General features: G+C 44.5%; 1 protein-coding gene across 4 annotated transcripts; it reads right to left on the reverse strand.

Annotated features, from left to right (window-relative positions):
- Nucleotides 1-283: 283 nt before the first annotated feature.
- Nucleotides 284-27,610, reverse strand: LOC149358440 (uncharacterized). 4 transcript variants are annotated; one of them, XM_089570501.1, is made up of 9 exons: nucleotides 27,589-27,610; nucleotides 27,097-27,499; nucleotides 26,880-27,003; nucleotides 14,654-14,713; nucleotides 13,218-13,286; nucleotides 10,501-10,593; nucleotides 7,220-7,321; nucleotides 4,121-4,195; nucleotides 284-592 (listed from the first exon to the last, which is right to left on the reverse strand). In XM_089570501.1, exons 2-9 carry the CDS (start codon nucleotides 27,236-27,238, stop codon nucleotides 415-417), a joined length of 843 nt encoding a protein of 280 aa, XP_089426627.1. In that variant the 5' UTR covers nucleotides 27,239-27,499; nucleotides 27,589-27,610; the 3' UTR covers nucleotides 284-414. The 4 variants fall into 4 exon arrangements, with proteins under 4 accessions (XP_089426627.1, XP_089426628.1, XP_089426630.1 ...); XM_089570503.1 differs by lacking the exon at nucleotides 27,589-27,610 and having other exon boundaries at nucleotides 455-592; nucleotides 7,254-7,321; nucleotides 27,097-27,582; XM_089570502.1 differs by lacking the exons at nucleotides 7,220-7,321; nucleotides 27,589-27,610 and having other exon boundaries at nucleotides 27,097-27,582.
- Nucleotides 27,611-27,947: the final 337 nt, after the last annotated feature.

Below are 27,947 nucleotides of genomic sequence, written 5' to 3' on the forward strand. Positions count from 1 at the left end.
TTTGTCAAATGTATGACTGAGTAGACAATCGACCAACCTGTCAAGGATATCTCACACATTTTTCATGATAACCCAACATTCAGCACATTCGCATGCCAAATTTATCACAACACATGTTCACAGAAATGACAGCTATCCAGTCATTCTGGCAGCCCCATTGCACAGCCACGCTTTCCTCGTTTTTACAGCAACAAGCTGTTTGAGGGACATCAGCCAGGATAACTGTCAGTCTAATGAGTGGCTTCACGATGTCACTGAAGAAATGAATAAACCCAACAACAGCTAAAGCAGATACCAAGCTTATATTCCAATATAGCTTCTCACTGAAAACTGCGTCAAGCCATAGCGTAACTGGCCACAATTTTTCCGCTAAAAAAAAACCTTTGTATCCAGGTGACAAACAACGCTTCTTCATCACGTTGCCGCTCTGTCGAGCATTTCAAGAATAGTCGCCTTCATAGTCCCTCTGATATCTGGCCTCAGTCGTGCGAACTTCTCTTCGAGCTGCTCGAGAAACCTTTGGTCAAGAGCAGCACCGCACTCAGTGGCTTGGGACCCTTGGCTGTAGGCACCTGCTCCACATCCCTCCGTTCTGAAAGCGCAGCCAAATGAACAAGGAGGGATTGGTTGCACAAACACACAAGAAGCAGCACATATCACATATCCAAGTGGCTGTGCATAAGCCTACACTCAGTTCTTCGTGTCAATGCCATTTCTTCAGTCAGTTAGTAGAGTTTACAGGTGCCTAAGCATCTGAGGCTACCATGTGTCAAAAGCAGGATTCAAAGCTTGGTGCCTTTCTGGCTACAAATTGCACATTTCAAAAGTGTTGCAGTTCGTTTAAAGTGCTTGAGTCTTGGAAAACTCCAAAAATGAACAAGATGCTCTCAGGTAACAAGCAGTTATGTGCATTGTAGAAAAGTGTTAATGCAGCCACATATGTTGTATATATCCTGATAGTTTTTTTTTTTTGTGTGTGTGTGTGTGTTAAATTTAGAGTACAGAGTGATTTTTGACCTTTCATACAAGCCTTACTTGAAATGTTCATGACTGCAGATTTTGCTTGCAATTAACTTTTTGGCTTTGCTAGTAAATCGGTGCAAAAGCTCAGTGCACATCAGTAGATTACAGACCTTAGCCCTGACTGCAGACTGTTGTCTTGCAAATCCACAGTGTCAAAAGCATGTGAACAAGGATTTTAGACAGCGCCTTAGTCCTAACCTGCACAAAATATCTCTCGAGTCTGAGACCGGAAGAATAGTGACCAGCATATTTTGATGCTCCAGGTAGTTGCACAGAAGCAGTTTGTTCAGCTCAAACAAAACTATAGCTTTTGACTCAAACATTTCAAGGCAGTAGCAGCTAGGACATACAAAGAAATGCACATCTCTTTTGACTTCTCTATAAATGTACATTTATAGATCTAGCAAGGCTATGCTAACAAAAATGAAAAAAATAATAGAACAGTGCACATGTTTTGCACATCTAAGTACTTCAGTAGAGAAATTCTGCTGTAGAGCCTACGTTGCACCAAAGTATTTTGGTGTTGATGCAATGTGCAAAAGTGGGACAAGTGTTTCACTTGCTTCAACTTCGAGCAAACAGAACCTGTGCACCTACATTTCGTCATTTCGTGTGTGGAATGCTACCGAACTAGTAAACAAGCCATTCGACATGTTTTCATCTTTTACTATAGGCCTCCTTGGTGTTTCTGTGCATTTTTACAAGTGCAGATGTACGGTTCGACTAAACCCATCTTGGCAGGCAAAAGAAAAGTTGAAAACAGCCTCATAATAGTCTGTGAAGAAATTTTTAATCTTAATACAGAATGTTTAATATGTCCAAAAGCAGGGCATGTACTAGAGTAGAGGTCTTTTTATGTGTTCCCCTTTTTTCTACAAACCCCACAGTCAAAATGGCTTGAAAGTGATACTCTTCAATTACTAGAGTCATTCCAAATGCAATTCGACCATTTGCGGAACGAATGCACGTAGCTGGTGGTCAAGCAATGGCAGCTACTCGAAAACACTGACTGCTAGTCACATGGTATGCCTTCCAGTCCAGCCAGTTTTCAACTTATGCACTGCGGCCGTGCGGAACAAGCTCGCATACAACAGAGAGTTCAATTGATGCGTTATGTGTGCACGTGCTTGGCACAGCTTCGTCGCTGCATTTGTACAAATTTGTCTAGGATCAGAGACACGGAGGCCTACCTAAAACCAGTTGCCATGAACGCTCATGTCAAGATTAGTAATATGCGTCCCTATAGCAGCTTTGCGGCAGAAATTATTCCCGCGATAAGCACATGACCACTTGGGAGTGCTCGGAAAGCGCTGTTATAGGGCTTGCACGAAGCAGCAGACGTGTATAATGAACATTTTCGTACAAGAAATGCCAGTTTACTTTTATTGTGTCGTAAAAGCAGAAGTCCACTTACTTCGAAGCTCGGATAAAACGAACGTGATCCCCGTGACTGTTAGGTTCATTATAAGTGAGTTTGACTGTATATAATACTTTGAAATGCTGGATACTGCCATGCAAGACACAGAACTGAATTGCCTAAACCTTTCACCACTACATATTTTAACGTGACAGAGTTAAGGGCCCCATGTCGCAGAAAAGCCGGTGTCATTGGCGTCGTTGGCCATGAGTGAAAAATCCCAGAAGCATTAATAAATAAAATCGAGTAAGAAATTGGCCGAGTTGGGGAATCGAATCAGGGCCTCCGAAGTGCGAGACGAGCACGCTAACCACTCCACCACGCCAGCTCGATGGTTTGGAACGAACAAAGGTGTGACTAGTGAATACGGTGTTATCTTAGAAGGGTGCTTTAGACATGTACTGGGGTGTACATTAGTAATTATGAGCATGGAAATTACAGAAGTCGCAGTTAAGCGAGTAGCAAAGTATGTTTCCGCTACTTTTCCTCTTTGCTTGGCGCGCACGTAGTGCCATCTAGCATCACCCGCTAAAACCTCCTCCTCGCAATGTATGCCACTGCCCCAACGATAGCATGTGACGGCAGCGCCTCCCGCTCGTCTCGTTAGGGCACAGTGGGGCCGTGCCGGACGCAGGAATCGCGCGGTGAGCGGCGAACAACGCAGCGTACATCCAAGGCGCGTTCACCACGAAGCTTGCGGCTTGCTGCCCGTTCATTCGGCACGGAAGCTATGCTGCCGTTTATAGCATCAGGTTTGTTGAGAGGCCTCCTAGAGGCTCCGAGCGATTTGTCCAATGGGCAAGGCGTCGCGCCGAGCGGGCGATGGCATTCCGGGGACTACCTGGCAGGCTGTGACACACTGTCGCGTTCCACTCTTAAAGGCGAAGCTTCAGCATTCTCCAACCTTTTTTTTGCTTAAGCCACGTTTGGCATGCTATCTGAATAAAACATAGTGCTAAAAGTGAAAGAAGGTCTTTACAACAATTGTATCTTCCAAATATACAAACTATAAGGTCCCAGGAGAAAATTTCCTGTTGGGAATCTGCTGGCTTGTGTTGGTTTTAGTTGGTCCCAATAGCAGCCTTGCTGGTTTTGTGATGGGCCTGTTGGTCCCAACAGCAACACCTGATGGTTTCAGTTGACCCAAGTGGGAATCTGCTGGTTTGGTGCTGGGCCTGTTGGTCCCAACAGGGAATCGGCTGGTTTTGCGCTGGGCCAGTTGGTCCCAACCACACTTGCTGGTTTCAGTTGGTCCCAAATGGGAATCTGCTGGTTTGGTGCTCGGCCAGTTGGTACCAATAACACTTGTTGGTTTCTTTCTGGACTAACTGGGAATTTAATGGTTTCAGCTGGTCGCATCAGCCTTACTGATTTCCGCTTGGCTAAATGGTGCCATCAACAGAACTTGCTTGTTTGCATTTAGACTAACTCATCCTAGCAACAACATTTTGTAATGAGCCAAATGATACAAGCTTTAACGTAAGTGGCATTAAGCTAGCTAACACTGCGCTGACTGGCTCCTGCAAGAATCGAACTGAAAATTTGGTGCCTTTGCTCCTTTCATTGCTTCCATTGGGAAAGTCTGCTTCAACAGCCTGTCACTATAGGCTAACTGCTGAACTGCTCAGTAAATATATAAAAAGAAAAATGTTGAAAAAAATAAGCATTCAGACATGTCACCTTAATCGTTTGGGTGATGGTCCTGCATCCTCAGAACTGCTTGCATGTTTTCCAGAAACCACTTCTTTGAGAAACCTTCACAGCAAAAGAAAGCATGCAGAATTTTGTACAAAGCTCCACAATGTGAACAGTTCAATGTAACATTTTTATCTTTGGTAGGTTGGAGCAGTGACAATTCCAGTCAATCACCAATATTCACTAAATGTGCAATGAACCAGGTACTCAGGACACTGAAGAGATCTATCGGATATCCAAAGAAGTCTGCATGGCATTGCATCTACATAACGTGCACTGTAAAATGATCAACTGAGAAACATATCTAGTGGATGATACCACTCGACGTTGAGACATGCAGTGAATATTCCAGTTTGATGCACTAAATACCCCACCCATGTAACTTGACATGAGAAAACGTTTCGCACTATCAGTCAATATTCTAAGCTTGCTTTTCCATATCAAGCTGCAGGTGTGCTATGCCCACAGTCTAGCAGCAGCCTTTAGCATTAGTTGAAATTGCAACTACCACAAACTACAACTAATTCCATTCAAGGGATCTCAAGATTTAGTCAAACTTTACTGCAACAGATATGAACGGGGCCTGAAATTTTCACCTTGTTGGCAATGTTTTATTATATCCATAGATTTTAACCCCAGTTGCCATATACATGCCAAAAAGGATATCGGTGAACACAAAGCAGAATATAATGATACAGCAAAGTAACAGCTGTATGGAATGCAAGTTTAACGGCTCTTGTTTATACTTTAGGCCCTTTGTTGCTGAGCAAAACCTAATTCTTCCTGATTTCTGCAACCCAAGGAATTTTTTTGGTTCAACTAAATTTCGACCTAAAAACTGCCCTTTCCAAAATGAATTTTTTCATTAGAAATAGCTGAACTGAGATTCCATGCAAAAGGTCATAGCAACCCTAATAGCTGCTAGTTTACAAAGGTCTTCACAGTCAATTGTTGTAATCAACCCCATTAGCTCCTTTTTGGCCCACTACATAAGGGGAAAGGCTTCCCTTCCACGTGTCGTCGAACAGCACTCTGTAACAGTTAAATAGGAGAACACAGATTGACCTCAATGCACCACATGGTACTCATCACTTGCTTATGCTACTCAAAATATGCTGTGTGTTTGCCATTCGGCTTCTGTGATGAACGAAATTGTTTGTGCATTCAGTGACTGCTGAGGCAACACGACTCATCCTACTTACAGTATGTCTGCTACAGCAACATGCGAGATCACTGACTTTTTACTGCTGCAACCTAGCCTTTATTTATTTATTTATTCAGGTGCCTACAGCGCCCGTTGAGGGCATTTTTGTAGGGGGGATACAATTGCAAAGCATACATTGTCATGCAGATGACACTGCGTACAAAACAAACAAACAAACAATAAAAATATACATTCCCTACAACACAGCACTACTCGTGGTTAAATCTCTTGCATGAGAACACCCCCCCGATGCTTTGTATTTCGCAAGCTGTACTTGACATTTTCAAATAATGCTTTTCAAATAATTTTCAAATAATGCCCGAGGAGAGAGTGGGCCATTTGTGGCGCTGCATGCCTAGGGCTGCAGAATGGAGAGGAGAGCTAGTCGAAAAACGACTGTGTGGAAAACTGTAAACAGCGCCCTAGAGCTGTACAGATATAAAGTCACTCTCATATTCTCTACCTTAACAGCTGTCACTGAATCTTGCGTTACACAGTGGTAACCGTCCTGTCAATTTTTCTCTTTCGATGTCAGGAAAATTCCAGCTACCATGGGTTTGCAACTTAGACCAGTCCTTTGAAAAAGTATGACTGCCTTTACTAGGGTCCTTTCTTCAACTTGTGAGGAAATTCTGGTTAATCGTTTTAATAGCTTATTTCACTGAATCTATGAATCATATGCATCAAATTCGAAATACGGAAGATTAGCTATGTGTAAGGATACATATAGTATAAAAGGCATGAACAGTGTTTGAAACAAAAAAAAAAAGCACAGAAAAATATTTGTTTCTTTTTGTTCAAGAGGGAAAGTGACTAAGTACTTGGTGAAGACACGACAATTCATCTTCTCATGTCCTCATTATTTATAATTAAGAGCTTATATATCTTATTATTATTACTGATTTACATCCATATTATCTTCTATCTTAAACGCAAATTGAAGTGATTTCGATAGGCATAGTCTAGTGCAACAGATCTGTAGAGGTGGTCTTTTTGGGTATTCCAGTCAACTTTAAAAGCGTGGGCTTTATAACTTAGAAATAATTCTTAAAAATCACTGCTCGCAGTACTCACAACCGATCAGAGCGACACACCTCATTGCATATCCCCTGCCTCGATGACGTTAGTGGGCACAAGCACCAGCCTTCAAGCTCGGCTTATACAGGTGAAACACCCTGTATAAGCCTCTGTTTGGACTGGTTGAGTGAAGAGTTCTGGATACTGCTTACTGTTGCTCATTCTTAAAGGATGTTATATATGGTATGAATGTAACGCTATGTAACCGAAGTGCATATGCATGCTTTGCTTATGACGCTTTATATTTAAAACAACATAAAAACTACCAGTAGACAGTCAGAAGGTGCCAGGCATGAATGTCTGTTCACCACATAAACATGATCGCTAATGAAAAGGGTTCATCTTAAGTTAAATACAAGGGAGCGAGCTACGGGAAGGAAAATGATAGGTGTAACGTTAAGAGATCGGAAAAGGGCAGAGTGGGTCGGGGAGTAAACGCGGGTTAATGACATCCCAGTCGAGATCAAAAGAATGGGCTTGGGCAGGGCATGTAATGTGAAGGCAAGATAACCGATGGTCCTTCCAAAAGAAAGGAAGCATAGCAGGGGGGCAGGAAGTGAGGTGGGAAGATAAGATTAAGAAGTTTGCGGGGGTAGGGTGGCCACAGCTGGACAGGACAGGGTTAATTGGAGAGATATGGGAGAGGCCTTTGTCTTGCAGTGGACATAGTCAGGCTAATGATGATGATGATAATGATATGCAGGAGACATTCCATGGATGTCAAGCAAATATGTGTAGCTAACTGGCGCACTAGTGCAATGCATTACAAACTGCCTCAGGTGATGGACACAGAAGCAACGCACCTCTGTGAGAGCACTGGGATGGGTAATAGGTCACCTTGCAGAGAGATGGCTGCTGATGGTGCGCTGCACAGTTCGCATTTTGACTGTGCTCCATGTGAGTGTCTGCACAGGTAGAGTTACACACAAGTTACACATCCCACTGCTTCTTGTCTCTTCAGTAAGCTCTTAAAGGTCTCTAGACACCTAATTTTAATTGCGTGTTTTCTTCTTTCGAATGATGCGTTAGACATTAGAATACATGCATGACTGCGTGGTATTTGCCTACGACTGCTAAATAATTTATAATTGAATTTCTTCTCTCATGCTCCTTTGGTTTCATCAATCAAATGATGGCTGTGACATGTAATTAACCTTTAGGTCACTTCAGGGACTAGAAAGCTGCAATATAAATGCTTATATATAGTTTTAATTCACGGAAACACCTAAACCAGCCTCCATCAAGAGCTGGAATGACAATAAGCACGTATCAGCAGTTATACTGCAGTTCTTTTTCATGCCTCACGTGACCTAAGGGACAACAACCCATCATGGTCATCGTTTGGTTGATGAAACTGAAACAGCGTCAAGAAGAAATTCCATTTTAAATTATTTAGCAGTCATAGGCAAATATCATGTAGTGATCCACGTATAATAATGTTTAACACATCATTTGACATCATTTAACACATCATCAAACAAAAATTTAGTGTCTATAGTCCTTTAAGTTTCTCAGCACATGGCAAGTGCATTCATGTTAAGGGAGGATGCGTGGCTAGAGGGTTGACTTCTGAATCACTGCGCGGATTTTGATGAACATTTCAAGCATATGCCATTTGAACATAACCAAAAGCTTGATACTGTATCTTGAGTGAGAAAAACTTGTAAACTGTTAATGGAGTATAGACCCCTTTAATAATTTACAATTAACTCGAAACATTTGGTGTGATGTGCTGGGGGATCATCGGCATCCTGGTCCTGGAGCTTCGGTGCCCTGCATGAACCGTGGTCATCGACTGTGAGTTCTTGGCCTGCATCATCCGGCCGTGCCCCAGCCTTTCGGGCCCAAACCGACCTCGCTCCCCCGCCCCATCCTCCATCCAGGCCACTCGACATGACAAACTGCACCCGACACAAGGACCTGACCTACCAACCCCACCGACCCAAGACGCCTCTTAAATCTGAAGACACCGTTCCCCTGCCCATAACGTTCGGTGCGCCCGCGTCCTGGGGCCTCAGCCTTCGGCTCCTGGCAACCTGCGGCCTGGAAGCTTTGTGGGCCGGGACTCATATCTCTCATCGTGGTGGCCAGCACTTCACCACTTTCTCCTTCCTGTTCAACCCTCCTCTCTCCATCACCATTTCAAGTGTCTTTTTGTCAACGACTGGTCCGATCGCTTGGTGGTCCCGAGAAGTGTGACAAAGACGGCGGCGCAGGATGGAGAACTTGCGCTAGGCCAGCAGGCATTATCTTATCTATTTTCCATCATTCATCATGTCCCCTTCTTCAGCTGGCTGCTACGTAACAATATCATAAGCTATTTAATTAAACTAACAAAGCTCGCAAATATGTACAGTTAGTTAACTTTCAATAATTCAAATACTATGGGTACAAAAAAATTGTTTGATGTATGTGGAGTTCAAAATTGGTAGCAGGAACAAAGTGGCAGTTTTCACAAAAAAATTCTTAAAGTTCAGATTAAGTAAGATTACAACAAAAATTTCTCGCATGTGTGTTCTATTAAAAGAACCATGGATGATAAAAAAAAATTGCTGGTGGTTTAGCATTGCTAAGCACGAAATATTGTACAAAAGCAGTTTTTTGCAGGTGGACACCTTCACCACCTACCTAAAAGCGTGACTGAGGTGTCCACTGACCCAGGGAGCCAGTTATGTGCCGTTCTGTACAATGCTGTCAACGCCAACACCAATGAAAACATAGAATGCCGGCAGCCTATTGCTCCAGTGGCACGTTTCAGCCAAAACGTCAACACAAATGCAAGCAGCGCTCTCGCTGTCATTATTGCCACCATGCAGCTCAAAGCATGATTGAGGAGTCCACTGACCCAGGGAGCCAGTTATGTGCATTTACTTTCCTTCATAACCTACGTGCACAGATGGAAATTGATAAAGACGACTATGTGGAATGCACAGTGCAAGGGTGTTGCAGCTTAACACAAGATATGATCAGCTGTGGCGATAGCATAGTGCTCTCATGCAGTGGCCAGCAAAGCTGATCTGTCCACGCCACCGCAAGTTCGAAACCCAGTCACGACAATATTTTATTTCTGCAGGCATCTGAGAGGCTTCAGACAAACACTGCCTTTTTCAGGATTGCTCGTAAAGTGGTGCCTTAATTTGCACTAATATAACTCTTCTCCCATGCTGCAACGTTCCTCCTCAGCTTAAATGTACACCATGATGACTGGAGATGTACTACACCCCGTGAACACTTTGTCATCTTGTGAACTGACGTCAACTTATGGCTAAGCAAGGATGAGTGCTGAACCAGCCAACCAATGAAGCAGCTCCTGTCGACCGTTCCTTTGACCAGACTGTCAATAGCACCTCACCATGAACCCAGAATATGAAGTGCAGGTATAAAGTATCAATTCGCGGGTCGGCTTTCAACTGCACAGCGATGTTCACATCAATGCGACCATCACCTCCTCACTAACCAAGCTGTGATTCCTTTTTAGTGGCTTGATAGATCAATCAGCTTTGCAGCCAAAGCACAGCAAAGGCCCGAAAGTCAGTTCGGAACTATATGCATGTCTGTCGGTTCAGGCCTTGTGCCAGTCCCAAAAACAGTGACTTCACCCTCTGGTGGAATTTGGGCACTGGCTTGAAAATAACATAATTGTTTCCAACCTTCATATATACATTCTTTACGACAGAGCAAAATATTAAGCAAGAGAATAGTTCTAAAGATAATGTGAGTACCAAGCTGGGTTTAAAAATTACAAAAATTGTTGGTGAAATCATTTCAGTGACCCAATCACAGCTCTTGCCTACACTATGTGACGTCAGTCGCCCACCTGATGTCGCAAAGATAGGATCAGGTGAAAATAATGGCCAAACTGGTGTGGCCCACTTGACTGAGCACCAAAATTTTCAAAAACCAATTGTAAATTGTCAGAGCTTATACAGAGCACATATATTCCCACTTACAAGTATCCTGTTCAGCTACACTACTTCTGCAATCAGACTAGGTGCGAATGTGAAGCAGTTGTGAGCAAAAATTTCCAAACACTCGTCGCCTCATCCAAGCATGTGAAAAATTTTGGAAAAATATCAATACATACACCGCTCCAGGTGGAACTTGTTGGTTCTGTATAGCTTTGTCTAATGCACTCTTGGGTAGAACGATGAAAGTATCAGCAGACAGTGAGGAAAACCTGCAGTGACAAAATGCAAAATGAACAGCCTCAAATGCAAAGCAACACTACTCCATGGCCTAAACTTGCCACCAAGCTCAAGGCACACATGAAGCAGGTGGAATTTTTCCCAATACAACACAATATAGTGACACCGCACAGTTCCCTCCTCAGTAGCCGGTGAAAAGCACCGAGAAATAATCAAAGATGGAGTTAAACATAAAGCATGCATGAGGCTATACAGATGCATTTTGCATGGCACACACCATACAAATGCCAGCACATCTTGAAGACAACGGTGTACTAAATGTATACTGCATGTTATCGTTTTCTTGGCCTGTCAAACCCATACATGTTCCTGGGCTTCCTGAAATAAAATCCAGCAGCTGATAGTCAGCTTTTGTGGTGTCTGCTTTGTTATGTCCCATCCTTCATGCTGTTTTAAATATGACTGTTCACCAACAAGCTCGATTCGATACACTTGTGTAAATGTCTCAGGTGTGCATTAACACACTGTCAGAGTCAATGAATGGAAAAGTGCATACTAGTGTCAATTGCATGCTGGTGCCAAGTAATATGCTCGTGTCAAGATTCCCAGCTGTGAGAATAATTGCAGAAAATAAATGTCTCCATTGCCGCAAGCTGAATCAACACTCGTAGAATCACCAGTCGCAACGCAAACTACACTAGACGTTGTGATGATCATAATTTGATGGCTTAATGATGTCGCATCCTTAGGTTACTTATGCTCGAGTGCAGCACATATGCCTACACAGCAAAACAAAGGCTGCCTTTATGAAATGGATGATACAGCACACACTACCCTGGTTTTGACTTGCGTTAATTCAGCATGCCCAATTTTTCTGTTCACTGCATTACTTAAGAGGAAAAATGGAACTGGAAAAATGTGCCTAACAGTTGTTTCGCACCTTACTTCCCGTACACCCGTACACTGCTGAAACTTGATATTTCAATACAGCCAAATTTAGGGCTACCAAAAGCCAGATCTGAGTGAGAGTTTTCTTCCCTTTTTATTTTGAAAACCCTAATCCGGAGGTCCAGGAGGCCCTAGCGAAATCATCTAGCGTTTCTCTCCGAGAGCAACCTGGACCGCGCAAATTTCACTGGTGGCAGCACCTGCCATCCCAGAGCAGTGGTGCACTGCTTAACCGTTGCGCCAAGATTAGTATGAGGACTCCTAGAGATCTATGAATGTTAAGTTTGGTTTGGTTTTTATGGGGTTTAATGTCCCAAAGCGACTAAGGCTATGACAGACGCCGTAGTGGAGCTATGTAGAGAAAGATCAATTCTGCATATATGGTATGGCATGCTTTTGCACTATATACGAATGTTGTAAACATTTTCTAGTTTTTTTTTGTTGCTGCGAAATTTACTACTACTCTGTAACCAACTGGTAAAACAGAGATTTACAATGCTTTCTGAGTTTCTAAAACTAGTGACCATGATATGACCCACACCACTGTGGAGCATCACATAACAGATGTTCAAAGAATTCCGTTTTTATCTGGGGGATTTTAAAAAATTCCTGTGAGCAAACTGCTGGCCTAATCGAGAGCAAACTTCACTCACGGGGTAGCATATTATGGTCTACATTCTTTGAGATGTAATTAAATGTCGGTACTTGCCTGCATTTCCTGAAATTACGAAAAAGCTGCTGTCAACTGCGAGTAAAGCTGTCGCAGATGAGAGCTATACGCGAGCCGAGCAGCTGGTTTGACAGGGCGCGCCATCTGCCGGAAGGCGAGGCAAACGACGTCCCAGCTCAGTGGGTGGAAGGGTAGCGCGCTAGCATCGAAGATGCGGCTCGTCTGCTCGTCGAATCTCGCCTTCCAGCAGATAGCGCGCCCTGTCAAACCAGCTGCTCGGCTCGCGTATAGCTCTCGTCTGCGACAGCTTTACTCGCAGTTGACAGCAGCTTTTTCTTATCTTCAGGAAATGCAGGCAAGTACCGACGTTTAATTACATCTCAAAGAACGTAGACCATAATATTCTGCCCCGTGAGTGAAGTTTGCTCTCGATTAGGCCAGTAGTTTGCTCACAGAAATGTTTGAAATCCCCCAGATAAAAACAGAATTCTCTGTAGAAATCCCACAAGGCATGGATAATTAGCGTGACAGGAACAAGACACTTTTGATGCACTCAGCCAGCATTTATAACTGCATCTACATTGCTTTAGTTGCCACTGTCATGGTATTATGTCTCCAATGTGTGTTGCTTAGTGCTAGTGTTTTCTACTATCTCAACCCTGGTGCAGTTAAGCGTTTATTTACTTCTTCAAGCTCCTCCTACAGTAATACCCATCAGGGAAATATGCAGGTATTGGAATAATTAAAATGAGCATGCAGATTCAGAGGGCAGACAAATGCACAGCAAAATAACATGTCCTTTGCATCCCTAATAAAAATTCTCATGGCATTGCAACCACTGAGTCATGCAACACAAAAACCAAACCACTTGGCAGAAAAGCTTGAATAAAAATGATTATAAGACATCTATTCCACATTGTGGTTCATTAATAACAATGACATTTAGACATAGACATTTTTATTATTCCCAGCAGTAAAGAGTTAAAAATAAAGTCTTGGTTGGAATACCCCTCAAAATTTACAACAAAAAAAAGTCACCCTGTTGAGTCAGCAGTTGTGGTCCTAGCTTCACTCACTCTCCCGCTCCTGACGTTTCTGCGAGGAGTACTGTAAGAAAAAATCAAATAATTCACCAGATTGGAATAAAGGACTTTACATCACCACTGGCAAATTATATTAACAATTATTTTACAACTTCCTTTTATCTTATTGTGACACTCTATCTCGTGCTCAACAAGGCAGCATGTTCAGTCTGTTACTCTTCGGAACATCAATGATTAAACCAACTAGCATTCCATTTTCTGTACAAGTGGAAGCACATATGACTCTGCTATTTACATTCCAGTTAATGACAGCATAGATCGCCTTGCTATTGACTTAAATGTAATTGTATGACATTTGTTTTAGCTGTTAAAGATGCAGTGAAGAGGAATCTGAACTCGTCTTTTTGCCGCAGGAACTCAATCTACACGTTCCGACCAGTCTTAGAAACTAGAAACTTCGATTTACTGCCCTGTGTGGCCGATTTCCCTAATTAAATCGAATTAACATCCGGCTCCCGCCTTTTTTTTTAATTCTCCCTCGTACGGTGGGTGGTGTAGACCAACGCGTGGAGTGCCTTTCACCCAGCTCCGTGGAGGCTTGCCGCTCTGCCATCGGTGAAGTAATACGCAGTAATCCGTACAAGCAAATAGTCCGCGCATATTTTTATTTCTGCGGGCTTATTTTGCGGCTATATTATCTACAAATGAAACTATTTATTCACGGAAACCTAAAAAACAAAATAAAGCGAAAGCAAAGCCTCCACGGAGCTGGCTGAAAGGCGCTCCACGCGTTGGTCGACTCTGCCCACCATACGGGGAGAATTCAAAAAATAAAGGCGGGAGCCGGACATTAATTCGATTTAATTAGGGAAATCGGCCACACAGGGCAATAAGTCGACGTTTCTAAGAATGCTCAGAACGTGTAGATCGAGTTCCCGCGGCAAAAAGCCGAGTTCAGATTCCTCTTCATTGCACCTTTAATGTCACGGTATAATGTCTCCTATGTGTGTTGCTTAAAGCCTGCGTTTTCTAGTACCGCAACCTTGGTGCAATTAAGTGGTTCTTTAGTTCTACATGCTTCCTCTGCTGTACTTCCTGTCAGGGCAATATGTATGGGTATCAGAGTAAATAAAATAAATGTGCACATTCATTCTTAAGAGGGCAGCAAAATGCATGGTAAAATACGTTCTTTGCACGCCCAATACAAAATGGTGACTGGTATTGCAACCACTGAGTTGTGCTTCACAAAACCAAACCAGTTGGCAGAAAAACTTGAACGCAAATGATTACAAGACATCAATTTCACATCGTGCTCCACTGATGACAGTGCAATTCAAACAAAGACATTTCTATCATTCACAGCAGGAAAAAGTTAAAATGAGATCCTGGTTGCAATACCTTTCAAAATTTACAGAAAAAAAAAACACTTGCCCTGGTGAGTTTGCAGTTGCCTTGCTAGCTTTCCCTTTGTTGGGGCTTTTGTCTGGAAGACTGCAAGAAAAAATGCAATAATTCATTAAACTGGAAGGAAAGACTATATATATCCCCAATGCCAAATTATATTAACAATTTATTTTACAATTTGTATTTATCTTTTTGTGACACTACATCCAGTGCTCAGCACGGCCGTGTGTTTGGTCTGCTACTCTTATCAACATCAATGGCTATCTAACTAACATGTCATCTTCTGTATAACTGTTACATACATATTGTTATTTTTGGAAGGACCTTCGCTGAACGTAACAGCCGCTTAGCTATTGTCCTAGACTGCATAGAGAGAGCGGGCCTCGTGCTGAACTCCAAGAAGTGTCGCTTCGGTGAACGCCAAATTACTGTGCTTGGTCATCTCGTTGACAAGGATGGCGTCAGGCCCGACCTGCAGAAGGTTGAAGCTGTAAGCAGTGTCAAAGAGCCCAAATCAGTGAAAGAGCTCAGGAGTTTCCTAGGACTTTGCTCATATTTTTGGCGTTTCGTTCCCAAGTTTTCTGATTTAGCCTACCCGCTTACAAGTCTCCTGCAGAAAGACGCTCCTTTCCAATGGACTCCCGAATGCGACTCCGCGTTTCGGCAACTCAAGTTTCTCCTCACCTCGCGGCCAATATTGCGTCATTTCTGCCCTACAGCACCCACTGAACTCCACACTGACGCCAGCGGCATCGGCGTGAGTGCTGTGCTTATCCAACGCCATGAGGGCAATCAACACGTTGTCGCTTATGCAAGTCACATCCTCAGCAAGTCGGAACGCAATTACACTGTAACAGAGCAAGAGTGTCTCGCCGTTGTTTTCGGCGTACAACGGTTTCGTTCGTACCTTTATGGATGTGCTTTTACAGTCGTCACAGACCATCATTCTCTGTGCTGGCTTGTGAATCTACGCGACCCAGCACCTCCACCACACTGTTACAGGTTCTATTTACAAATACTATTTACAAGGCAGGTCGAGAAGAGCCTGGTGCACCGGCGACAGGATACTGGACTTTCTCTTTTTCTTCCAGCCTGCGCACATCTTTGTTCCTCAGGGCCCATGCGTAGTATGTGACAATATGACTGTGATATTTACTGTCCAGTTAATGACACCACTGATCATCTTGCTACTGACCTTGATGTAATTTACAAATGGTGTACATAGTGCATGGTGACTGTCACTTGACCCTTTCCGGTCAGGTGTGGTTTCCCAACTGACTACAGTACCGGTCAGCATTCTTTTGGATCTTCTAAACCCCTAGCAAAGAAAGGGAGTGCCATGACATGGTTTGGTTATAAACAGTTATTGGTTATTGGTTTACTAATTATAGACAATTTTTGAAAGCATATCTTTTTCAGTTTTCATTTTTTTTTTAATTCTGGAGGTCATCAGTGTATAATTTCCAACAGCCACTTCCCGGTGTGTTTTTGCTGCTGATTGTGCTGCTGCACTCTTCACATTCGCTATCGGAACTTGTGTCGAAGAAGACACTTAGTTGTTTTCGTCACTAAGGTCATGTTCGCTTTCTACAAAGTCACTAGGCAATTTTCCTTAAAATATGGCTACCGGAATGGAATTCAAGAGTTTTTGGTGCCTATCGATAACTCTAAAACAACGTGACCCAAAAATATTTTCCAGCGGTGTGTTGTTGCCATCCCTCAATAGAAAAGCCAAATAGCTAATTTACAGGTTGTTTCGTGCCTGTCTAATCTAGGATGACTCTAGTAACTGAGGACTTCTTTTAGATGGGGATTATTGAACGTTTATTACAGTCTGGGCTACATAGGTCTGATTAGGAGGAATACATGGCTGGGTCTGCTGCGTAGCTGTTCAAGTGGGGACGCCGTGGAATCCGAGTCGTCTGCCACTTGTATATAAGAGGGTGAGGAGGACGGCGGCCGTCGGGCCCGTGCGCTCGGCGCATCGCCTGCGAGGGTGGCTGGCTGCTTCTCCGACAGCGGAGGTAGCGGAGGGTGCGTCGCCAGTACAGCTGGCGCCATCTACAAGAGCGTCTTGTAACATCCTCCCTTTTTTGTAGCTTGCCGTCATCCAACCAGGTAATCGTGAAGTCGCTTTGGGAGCATTCTTGTTCTTTGAGGTCGTGCCGGCGTGCGAGTCACATCAGGGCGCTGCTGGGTTTCTTGCTGTTCAGTGTCATTGGTTTGGTTGTCTCCCGTTTCAGCATTTCCTTCTTCAGACTCAAGCTCTCTCTGTTCTTGTTCCTTGTTGCTGGTTGCACTCTTTGGTGGGCTTCTTATAAACACGCGGTTCCTTCTCAGAACGCTGTCTCCCACGTTGACTTCATACGATCTGTCATCAACTCTTTTTGTCATGGTTCCTTTAGACCATGGTCCGCTTCTAATCGGTCGGACAGTCACACCTTGTCCTTCTTTCAGTGTTGGCAGGTCCTTGGCATGTTTGTCATGATAAAAGATAGTTCGTTGTCTTCTTGCCTGCCTCTTGCCGGTCACGTTTATCGTTTCGGGTTCAAGCAGCTTTGCTGTGGTCGGCAGTGTCGTTCTGGTGCGGCGACCCATGAGCAGTTGTGCCGGGCTGGCGTTTAATCCTTGCAGGGGTGTATTTCGAAAATCTAGGAATGCCAACTGCGGTTCTGACTTGCTTTCTTCCGCTTTTTTCAATAGCATTTTTGCCGTTTTTACCGCTGATTCGGCCATTCCATTCGAACGTGGATAACCTGGACTTGACGTTTTGTGTTCGAAGTTCCAGCTTTTCGCAAACCTCTCGAACTCCTCGCTCGCAAACTGGGGTCCGTTGTCGCTCGCCAGAATTCTTGGAATCCCGTATCTAGCAAAGTGAGCTTTCAGCTTTAGGATCACTTGGGTTGAAGTTGTCGTCTTCAGCTGATCTACTTCCCAAAAGTTGCTGAGATAGTCGACTGTAACGAGAAAGTTCTTCCCCTTATACTCGAAGATGTCGCATCCGACTCTTTCCCACGGATAACTCGGTTCCGGATGAGGGATGAGTGTCTCTCGTTGTTGGGAATGCGCATGCTTCTGACACACTTCGCACCTTGCGATGTAATCCTTCAGTTCTGTGTTCATCCTGGGCCAGAATACACACTCGCGAGCACGCCTAAGACAGCTCTCAATTCACATGTGCGATGCGTGAAGTTTCTCTTTGATCTCACGGCGCAGAGACACTGGGATGAGCAGTCGTAATCCCTTGTAGATGAGGTCCTCCTCCACTGTGAGTTCATCTCTGAATGGGTAGTAGACGCGCATGTCTCGCGGCACTTGGTGCTTTTCTAGTGGCCATCCTGACAATATGATTAACTTAAGCTTTTGCAGGAAGTCATCTTTCTCCGTCGCTTTGCGAATTTTTTCCAAGGTTTCCTTGCGCACTGGCAGGTAGTTCACAACGTTGATGCTTTCTAGTTCACTGTCACCGTCACGGTTGGGAAGGAATGCCCTCGACATCGTGTCAGCTAGAAGTAGTTCTTTCCCTGGTCTGTGCTCGATGTTGATGTTATACCTTTGCGTTTGCAGTATCATACCTTGCAGTCGTCTTTGCACTTGATCGAGTCTTTTTTTCATGATGGACTGAAGAGGTCTGTGATCACTGATGATCGTTGTAGCTGTTCCGAAGGTGTACTGATGGAATTTCTGCAATGCAAATACGATCGCTAGCATTTCCTTCTCGATCTGGGCATAGCGACATTCTGTCGGTGTTAGTGCTCTGCTGGCGAAAGATACAGGTTTTCCTTCTTGGATGAGAGCCGCTCCAAGTCCGAGGTCGCTGGCGTCACATTGTATTTCAACTGGCTTTCGCGTGTCGAAGTATGCTAGAATAGGAGCTCTTGTCACTGCATCTTTTGCCTTCTGGAACGCTTGTTCTTGTTCTTCTCCCCAGTGCCACGGTGTGTCTTTCACTGTGAGCTTCCTCAGTGGTTCCAACACTCGTGAAATTCCGGGCAGGAATCTGGACAGGTAATTGATCATTCCGCAAAACCGCTGTACGCCTTGGACATCAGTTGGTCGAGGCATTTCTTGAATTGCCTTTGTTTTCTCTGGATCCACTTTCAGTCCTTCTTTTGTCAGCACATGTCCCATGAAGACTGTTGTGCTCATGCGAAGTTGCGTCTTGTTCTTGTTCAGACGTATTCCAGTCTGTCTGCATCTCTGCATTAGGTTTTCGAGCTTTCTGTCGTGATCTTCAAGAGCATCCTTTTCAGTTTCACCAACTCCATAGACGAGGATGTCGTCTGCTATGCACAGAACTCCGTTTAGTCCTTCAAGTGCCATTTGCAGTCTCTTCTGAAATATTTCACTGCTGACCGCCTGTTGCTGCATTCGTGAGCGGAAGACGTATCGCGAGTACAGTTCGTTTTGCTTCGGTAAGAAATGTGCGTCGAGAAGGCTTATCACATGCGTGTAGTCAAATTCTGGGTGTGGTCTTGCTCCTGTTGGTTTTCCGAAGTCCAAAGTGTTATATATGTCAAGAAGCGTGGAGCCTCCGACGGTCAAAAGAAGTGCTACTTGTCGGTCGGACGGTGCTTTCGCTGTGTTGGTTGCTTTGAGGTACAGCGTGAAGCTCTGCTTGAAGGCTCTCCATTGTTCCGTTGCGTTGCCAATGGTTTCGAATTTCGCAGGTGGTGGAATCTTCTCCATGTTGAGGCGTTGGCGGTAATTTTACACTTCTGACTCCATGTTTCGTGCCTGTCTAATCTAGGATGACTCTAGTAACTGAGGACTTCTTTTAGATGGGGATTATTGAACGTTTATTACAGTCTGGGCTACATAGGTCTGATTAGGAGGAATACATGGCTGGGTCTGCTGCGTAGCTGTTCAAGTGGGGACGCCGTGGAATCCGAGTCGTCTGCCACTTGTATATAAGAGGGTGAGGAGGACGGCGGCCGTCGGGCCCGTGCGCTCGGCGCATCGCCTGCGAGGGTGGCTGGCTGCTTCTCCGACAGCGGAGGTAGCGGAGGGTGCGTCGCCGGTACAGCTGGCGCCATCTACAAGAGCGTCTTGTAACACAGGTTACAACAAATCTAGCCCGATGGCGTGCAAATTTACCAACAAAAACAGTAGGCAAAATGTTGTGTCGGGCCACGCCCGACAACTGACCGGACAGGTACTTTACTGCTGTCGGGCGATGCCCGACAGATGACCGGAAAGGGTTAATCCTAATAAATGTAAAGTTTAGTCGTAAACATCGGAGTCCCACTTTTCTTGTAGTATTAAGAACAATTTGATTTTACATGCTTCATCTTTCAAATAATGAAACATCCATTTCTCTCCTGTAAACAAGAGATTTACTGATAGATACTGAGGTTGCATAACTGGGTATGTTCAGTAATGAAAGAACCAACTTCTGGCGCAGCTCCCATTCTGGCTCCTGCTGGCTGAAGGCTTGGCTATAGCCAGCTATTGGGCTTCCTTGACATTTCCCTATCTCTCTTGGTCCTCTCACAGCTTCGCTATCTGCACACAGGCTGCAAAACACTATGCATTTCACATTGGGACCAACATACCTACTGATATTAAGGAATTCTTTTGGCTTATGTGAAATTGTAGAGGGAAAAGCTAGGCAAAGAAACACACCATCCATCTGGCCATAACTGGAATTTTCATCCTCACAGACCCTTATCAATCTGCCTCTCCAACATGCTTATCTCTATGCAGAAGAGAGCTGTGAATTTGCTATTTTGCTGGACAGATCAAACAGTCGTTGCTGCATTGCTCATTAATGACTGTTGCACAAATACATAACTAACCCAATGCCTATAGAGCTCCTTGATACTCTTTCGTGCATTTCACAATCAATCTTGCATTAAAAGCACCTACACAAAATTAAAGCTTTAAAGCACTGGTAGTATTTCCTCATCTCATCGTATAGACTATCGTCGTCTCATCTTGACTCAATCCAGGGCCACTTGAAAAATCACTTTTGTTAACCCTGCAATGGCTTGCATTACGTTTCTTTGCCTAGTTTTTCCTCTACGATATCACAAAACTTTCTCGCTTTCAATCATTAAATTTCATACCCTTGTAGCTAAAGGGTCTCTAGTGCAGCAGGCTTGATGCAGAGCCAGTGCAAAAAGGTGTTCCTTTATTGTGGCTCTGATTTTTTTTTTTTTTTTACTGAATGTATATATATTATACAACATAAGCAATGCAAGCAGCTAGGATAATGTGCATAAACTGCAATGTAGGTAGTGGTACAACAGTCGGACACAAACCAAGAAGGCAGAGGCAAATGCATCCTCTCAAAGGAGGTCCTCCAGCAAATGGCACTGTGGTTGATCCAGTTAATCCGTGGTTAATTCCCTGGTACCTGCCAACCCTTAGTGATGTCATACTAGAACATAAAAGGCTATCAACCAAAGCATCATGGGAATTGGTTGATTCCAATGGCTTGATTGTCTCCTTGGAAGGGCAATTGCAGCTACGTTTGTAGTGCCTGTCCCGTCTACATCTATGTCGTCCGTGTCTTATTTGCACTATGTTTTCAAAAAACTGCTACCAATTAGCCCAAACCAAGCTGCTACTGTTGAGTGCTTCAGTTGCATCCAACCGTAGTTTGCACCTTTAAACGCCATAACTAGGGGCTGGACTTCTTGGTTCAAATTTTTGTTAAAATTCGGCGTTCATTTTCCAGTGCTTATTCCAGAATGTAATTTCAGTTTTCCGCCGGGAATATTATTCTCTACAGATGAATTGCCTGTTTTCCTGGTGCTGTAATGTGGTATTCCTGCGACTTGAAAAGCCACACTGAATTTCATTTTATCCTTGTTGCCTGCCCGAGCAGTCGATTTTACAGTAATTAATGCTAAACGGCTGTGCATAGAGCTGTGCTTGTAGAAACAGATGTCACCATTAATGCAACCGTCAGACTAAAGCAAAAGTGGAAGTTAACTTCTAAAAGCTAGGTTTTCATGTTACTGTTGGCCTCACATGATCGGCATGTTGACAACAGCGATGGAGAGAGAGAGAGAAAGGAATTTTAATGAGAGGAAAAGGAAGGAGAGGTCGCTGGGACTGTCACTTAACAATAGGGGTAGCCAGAACATGACACTTTTTCATGGCGCACGTGTGTATGGTTTTGCATCAGTCTCCTTGCCTGCAGCTGAGAAGCCTACGTAACTAGGCAACTGCCCTATGCAGGTGATGACAATGTTTCATAAGGATGTGGAGCCTCCCGGCCTGCAGTGGTGTGTAAAGTAGCGGAGCAGTTGCTCAAAATGTGCACATTAACTCAATGCAACCGTCGTATCTCCATGGTCCTGGCTTCCGGAATCTGTTAAGTTTCTCCTTTGTCTGAGTGCAACTCCTACTTAATAACCAGCTAGATGTGGCTTTCATGTTAACCTTTTACTTGTAAATGGTCCAAATTTGGAACATACGAAACTTGTTTTTTTTATTTGCCTTCAAAGTACACCCTTCTTCAAAATTTTTGTTTCACATATTGTATGGTGATCATGCAAAACTTCACCTCTGTAATATTTATTCGTTACTTATATAAAGATATTGAAATATTACTGGAAAATGGACACAACTTGGGCCTTGTCACAGCCTAGTGTTTGTGGGGTTCTTCCGCAGGAAAAAAAGGCGCTGCAATGAACTAAACAGCACAAAACTAGTGACAAATATTTCATGATTATATGATAGAAATATAAAGAACTAAAGTCTAAATTCAGTGTGTGTCTTTCACTAGCAGTGATTTTAATGCAAATGTTCCTTTTTTGGAACATAGGCATATGGCAATAGCAAATGGCATATGGCAGTAGCAGTAGACAGGAAATAATCCTATCTTGGAGCTTAGAGTCTCCCGCATTCACCAGCTGGTGTAAAGGCTGTCGCATTCTGTTGTTGAGGATTTTGCGGGGTCGCAGCGGCCACTAGGGTTGGCACAGGTGTGACCGACGAGACAACGGTGACAGCTGTGGTGATGACGGAGGAAGTTGCTGGGTTCAATTCCAGGTGCTTGGGTAAAGCGGGAGTGGCCGTCCGGAGCGACTGGCCAGTGCTGATGCGCGTGTGGGCATGGTCGGGCTGGAGAGCAAGCGCTGACACTGGGTCAGGAACTGTTTCAGGCAAAGTGGGGCTGGAGGCGATCGCCGTGCTTGTTACTGCTGTCATCGGGTTGGCTTTCTCATCCTGCTCCTGATGACGAGTAGTGCTCTGCGGACCTTCTGAGGGGCTGGGAGTGTGACAAGCAGGCTTGGTCGTTGTCGAGGGCTCTTTAGCATCAGCGGGCGACAGCTTCAACCTCACAGAAGAGGCCTGCAGAGCTGTTGGCGGTAGTGACGAGGTAGATGGAGATGTCGGCACGGCTGCTGCCGCAGAGTCGTCTTTGGCTGCAGGAGGCTCTGGCGACAACGCCACTGAAGCGCAAGGAGGCAGAGCCAGAGACGCGGGTCGGATAGTAGTGGGAGAAGGACGCGAGGCGGAGCTCGTGCGGATCCCACCTGGTGTGGCGTCGAGAGAGACAGCCGGGCTGGAGACGCTGGACGGGAGTGGCGGCGATGCGGCGAGGGGCTGCTGAGGCGGGCCGGGTTCTGATGAAGGCTGCGTGGGCGCGAGCGAGGCCGGTGCAGGGCCAGAGGCTGGCGGCGGCGAAAACGGGTCCGCTGCGTCGTAGAGCGGCGGCGGAACGTAGTAGGCGCCGAAGTACGCCAAGACGGCCGCACGCAGCTCATCGTATGGCCGGCCGCCGAAAGCAGAGTAGGTGAGCCGACGCAGGAGGTCGGCCGGGAGGATGTCACAAAGGACTTCGTGTTTGAACGGCTGGATGGTGATGCCGTTCAGGTACATCGCAGCCTCCAGTTGGGCGAACCACCCGCCGACGCCTGCAGGCCGGAACGCCGGGAGCGGCGGGTCGAAACTTGGGTGCTGCCAGTACGCCATGCTGGAACGCCGCTGAGATAGAAGGCACGGTTCGCCAGGTCACCACTGTTGAGGATTTTGCGGGGTCGCAGCGGAGCACCAGACAGAGACGACCAGCGTGGCAGGCTTCTAGTTCCGGACTGCCCGTGCCGGGCGTGCGCCCCGAGCACCCGCTGTCCGTCTTTATTTTCCTCTAGCGCGCGCTGTAACGCCGATCTCAGCGCCGGCGCTTTATAGCGTCGCCGGGCGCTACACTGTCTGTCAGATAAGTGGGCACAGATATGAGGACGTTATCTGGCAGCGCGTTTGTAAGTAGGTAGTATGGACACAAGCGAGTAGTATGGACGCTGGACCCGCCGCATGTTCGGCTCTCACCTCTCGGCTATATGCGCTGTCCGAGAGGCGGTTTGAACCATTCAGGGCGTCTCAAAGCCACACGTCCCAGATGACGATGGCAAAGATTGCACGAACCGATACGCCGGGTGCATGTAGGTTGTATTCACTTACACGCCTCCTACCACACCCCCACCTGAAGACGATGAAGACTGTGCGAGGCATATGCAGAGGGTTGTCAGGTGATCACTGAATGAAGCCTGGGTTGTGGTGGGCTGCACTTATCATAGCTATGCTGTAAATCCATTTCTCAGGAAATGCTTTCCTGCCAACCGTGGCTTCTAAATTGTGCTGAATGCAATACAGCTCGCACAGTGGAAAAAAATACTATACAAGCGTAGTGGTTTTCTCAGTCACTAGCGCTTTACAATTTGTGAAGACATTGCAGGTAGCTCAAAGCTTGTCTTCAGATAGCAAGAAAAAATTCGAACTGCACAGACCACAAAAGCTGTTTCAGGCAACATTAGCATTCTGTATATGCAGAACACCAATGTTCCAAAAATGAAAGATGGAAAAAACATGCTTAGTCATTGTAAATCTGGTTAATTTTTTTTTTCTGTGTTATTTTAGAAACCATACGTGAACTTTAAAAGGAATTTTCGCCTTGCAAACATTGCTTCATAGTGTGGCATTTGGTAAAAGGTTTTGTATACTGAACTTTCTCAGTTTAAGCCAAATTTTGAAAAATAAATTTGGCGGACTTTTATCAGTTTTTTTTAAGTTTAAACAGAAAACTCCAACCCATAGTTATAACTATAGTGCACTCTGAAGGCTAAACTACAAGTCTGCACACTCACATACAACTGATAGCCTAATGTTCATCACTAAAGTAAAATGTGCAGAGCACTGCACGTTACAGGCCAAGGTGTATATATGCAGTTTCGAGTTCACTACTTGCTTCAGTTATCTTTTTCATCACCTCTAGTATTTCACTGACACATTTTACGAAACACAGATTGGTTGTACCTGCCATGTTAATGATATCTTTCACTGAAATGATTAAAAATATATAATTTTTGTTTATACACAATGCGATACACAAATCTAAAAACTCTAGACTTTAAATGTTCTTAGATACCCGCACGTTCATCTGTATGAGTTGTAAAATTTTATGAAGTGGCATGCCACTGCAGCAACTATGAACATGAATTGATTATTTTTAAAACTGGATACCACGGGTGCTGAAGCTCCGCTCGTGGCATGTTTAATAATGTCATATATTAAAAAGCTGATTTAGTTTAGTGTAGCGAATGGCTACAGGATGCCATGAGCCGTGGCCCAGTGATAACAGCTGCTGTTTTTTTGTTTATTTATTTATTTATTATACCGTCCGGGTACAAACGCACATCAAAGAGGGGAGGGGCAGATGCAGAGGCATATACATTGTACAGAATAAAATGCCATTAGTAAAAACGTACACAAACCTCCATAAACCAATTAAAAATAAAAGTAAGCACAAAAAAAGTCGAAATAAAATAAAATAACAAAGAGGTACAAAAGGTCAATTTTGAAATCTGCAATGGTGTTAATGATTACAAATACATAATAAGGAATACAAAAATAAAACAAGGAATATAGTTTCTAATTAGAATAAACAAACAGCCATGATGAGAATATGAACACCAGCTATGAAAAGAAGCTTAGTAATGTGGATTTAAGGTTCTCAATTCCAGATGTGCTTTTTAGTGACGCTGACAGATTATTCTAGTCATTGCTTGTCTGGGGAGAAATGAGTATGAATATGCAAGCGTATTTGAGTGTGGAATATGCACCTTTTTGTTGTGGTTACAGAGAGATGAAATGTATGATGGCAGTTAAACCCAAAGCTAACGCAAGGTTGGGTTATGATAGTATATTTTATGAAAGAGAGCCAGGCGAGATAACTTCTTCGGGTCGATAAAAGTGGTAGTTGTCAATAGGCTTTCATGTTAGTAACACTAGCGGTCCTTAGATAGTTGTTTAAGATAAATTGGGCTGAGCAATTTTATATTGCCTCAAGAGACTGTATGAGAGTTATGTGACCGAGGTCCCAAACAGACCACACGTATTCGAGTTGGGGCCGAATGTAAGTTGTGTACAATAATAACTTTAATGATCATGTTGCAAGGGAGAATTTCGGCATATATATCCATGAGTGCTACTGGCTTTAGAAGTGATGTAACTGACATGCGATTTCCAAGATAGATTATTGGTAATGAGGACACCAAGCTACCGGTATGATGTCAGATTCTAATGAGATGTTATTAAGCTTATACATGGGACTTGTGCAGTTAGTACGTGATACCCTCACTGATTTGTTAATATTTAATTGCATATACCATGTATTGCACCATTCGACAATATTGTTGAGGTCATTCTGAATTAATAGAACATCTGAAGCATCAGTTAGTTTATGGTATAAAACACAGTCATCTGTAAAAAGACAAATTTTGGAAGAACTGTGAGAAGGTAAGTAGTTTATGTAAATCAAGAATAAGAGAGGACTTAGAACCGACCTTTGCGGAACGCATTGGATTGGGCGGAGGGTGAGTTTACTTCATTAGTGGTTACAAACTGAACATGGGATGTGAGAAAAACACGAATCCAGTCAATTATTGCAGGGTCTATCTTTAGGATGAAGAAGTAGTGCATGGTTAACCTTGCCAAAAGCTTTGGAGAAATCGAGAAATATGCAGTCAGTTGAAAAGCCATAGTCTAGTAGGCATGCATATCATTAGTGAAAGACTAGCTGAGCTTCACAAGATAAATTTTTACAGAATCCAAACTCCAACTGGAAAAAAAAAAGAGATTATCTTCAAGAAGGATAGCTAGATGCGTGTATATAATATGTTCCATGCTACCGAAGTAAAGATTTTGGGCGGCAGCGGTATAGTGCTCTAGAATACTCTGGTGCACTACAGCAGCGGGCGACGGTACAGATCGGCAGCAAAGCAGGCGTTGCCAAATTTACCTTCTGGCTTCTGCTTCGACAAGGAATTGAAGGTACGGCCACAGGTCCCACCTTGTGTTCTGCTCTTTTTTTGCTTTGACAAACTCGTGCCTTATTTTCTTCCATTTGATTTTGCATTCCGACTCTGTAAAACGAGAACTCACATTGATTTGTTCGGTATAATCAAAGCAACAGTCGGACTTAGTGGCCGCCGAAGAAGGATCGGGCGGATACTTACGCGGCACTCTCAGACACCGTTCGACCTCTATCCAAGCACTCTCTTTCGCCTTGTCGTCGTGAAAGCGCTCGTTGAAACAGTCGTAGAGTTCCGGATGCTGTTGCACATGCTGGCAAAGCCTCACACTAAACTGATCTGGCATCGCAGAGCACTTCCTTTCTCCTCCACGGGCTCACAGACACTTTGCGAGTCAGATTTTCTTTCTTGAACTGAATATACGCAGCACACATGCGTCGTCAGACACGTACAGCATCAAGCAAGCCAACCGTTATCGCGGCGCGCACGGCACGTTGCTTGTTCTCACTGCTCAAAGCTGCGACGGCGTATTCACAGTCAGCGGAGTCCGGATGCGAAGCTCGCACAGCCGACTGCTGCCGGCACTGTCGGAAGTGGGGAGGGGCACCTAAAGAGAGAAGCAGAGCGTGAAGGTATTGCTAGGTGAGCTAGTCTCGCACTCATAGCCGACTTCACTATAGAGTAATATGACTTCACCGTCTGACCGCGCTCAGATCACATCTCATATCGCCGCGTCGCCGCCTCCCCCGTGGCCTCCCCGCTCTGGCTTTCGTTTTCATTCCGTTACCTTCTGCTGGCGCCCCCTGGCTTGTGACGTCAGCTTCACAGAGTTTCTAAATACCGCCTAGAAGGAAAGCTGGCGCCACCGTTTGTGTGTGTGTGTGTGTGGGGGGGGGGGGGAGTCTACTTGCGTAACTGGATAACTACACCACGACAAAGCGCACGAAACATCAGTGAAAAGAAATTTTTGAACAACCAAAAAATCCAATCCGTAGCACAGTCAACAAGCCACCAGACGTCAGTTTGAAGCCGCTATCTTCCCGGTGCGCCTTGGG

Source organism: Amblyomma mixtum, chromosome 2, assembly GCF_055824585.1.
Source record: "Amblyomma mixtum isolate Tamu chromosome 2, ASM5582458v1, whole genome shotgun sequence".
In the NCBI taxonomy this organism is placed as follows: domain Eukaryota; kingdom Metazoa; phylum Arthropoda; class Arachnida; order Ixodida; family Ixodidae; genus Amblyomma; species Amblyomma mixtum.

What these genes read in the sequence shown, in the direction of transcription:
- LOC149358440 (XM_089570501.1), bottom strand. Translation starts at nt 27,238, where the DNA reads ATGCCAGATCAGTTTAGTGTGAGGCTTTGCCAGCATGTGCAACAGCAT. An exon ending in GTCGAAGCAGAAGCCAGAAG is followed by an intron (nt 14,714 to 26,879) that starts GTAAATTTGGCA and finishes TTTTTCTTGCAG; the next exon opens with TCTTCCAGACAAAAGCCCCA. An exon ending in ACAACTGCTGACTCAACAGG is followed by an intron (nt 10,594 to 13,217) that starts GTGACTTTTTTT and finishes TTGTCACTGCAG; the next exon opens with GTTTTCCTCACTGTCTGCTG.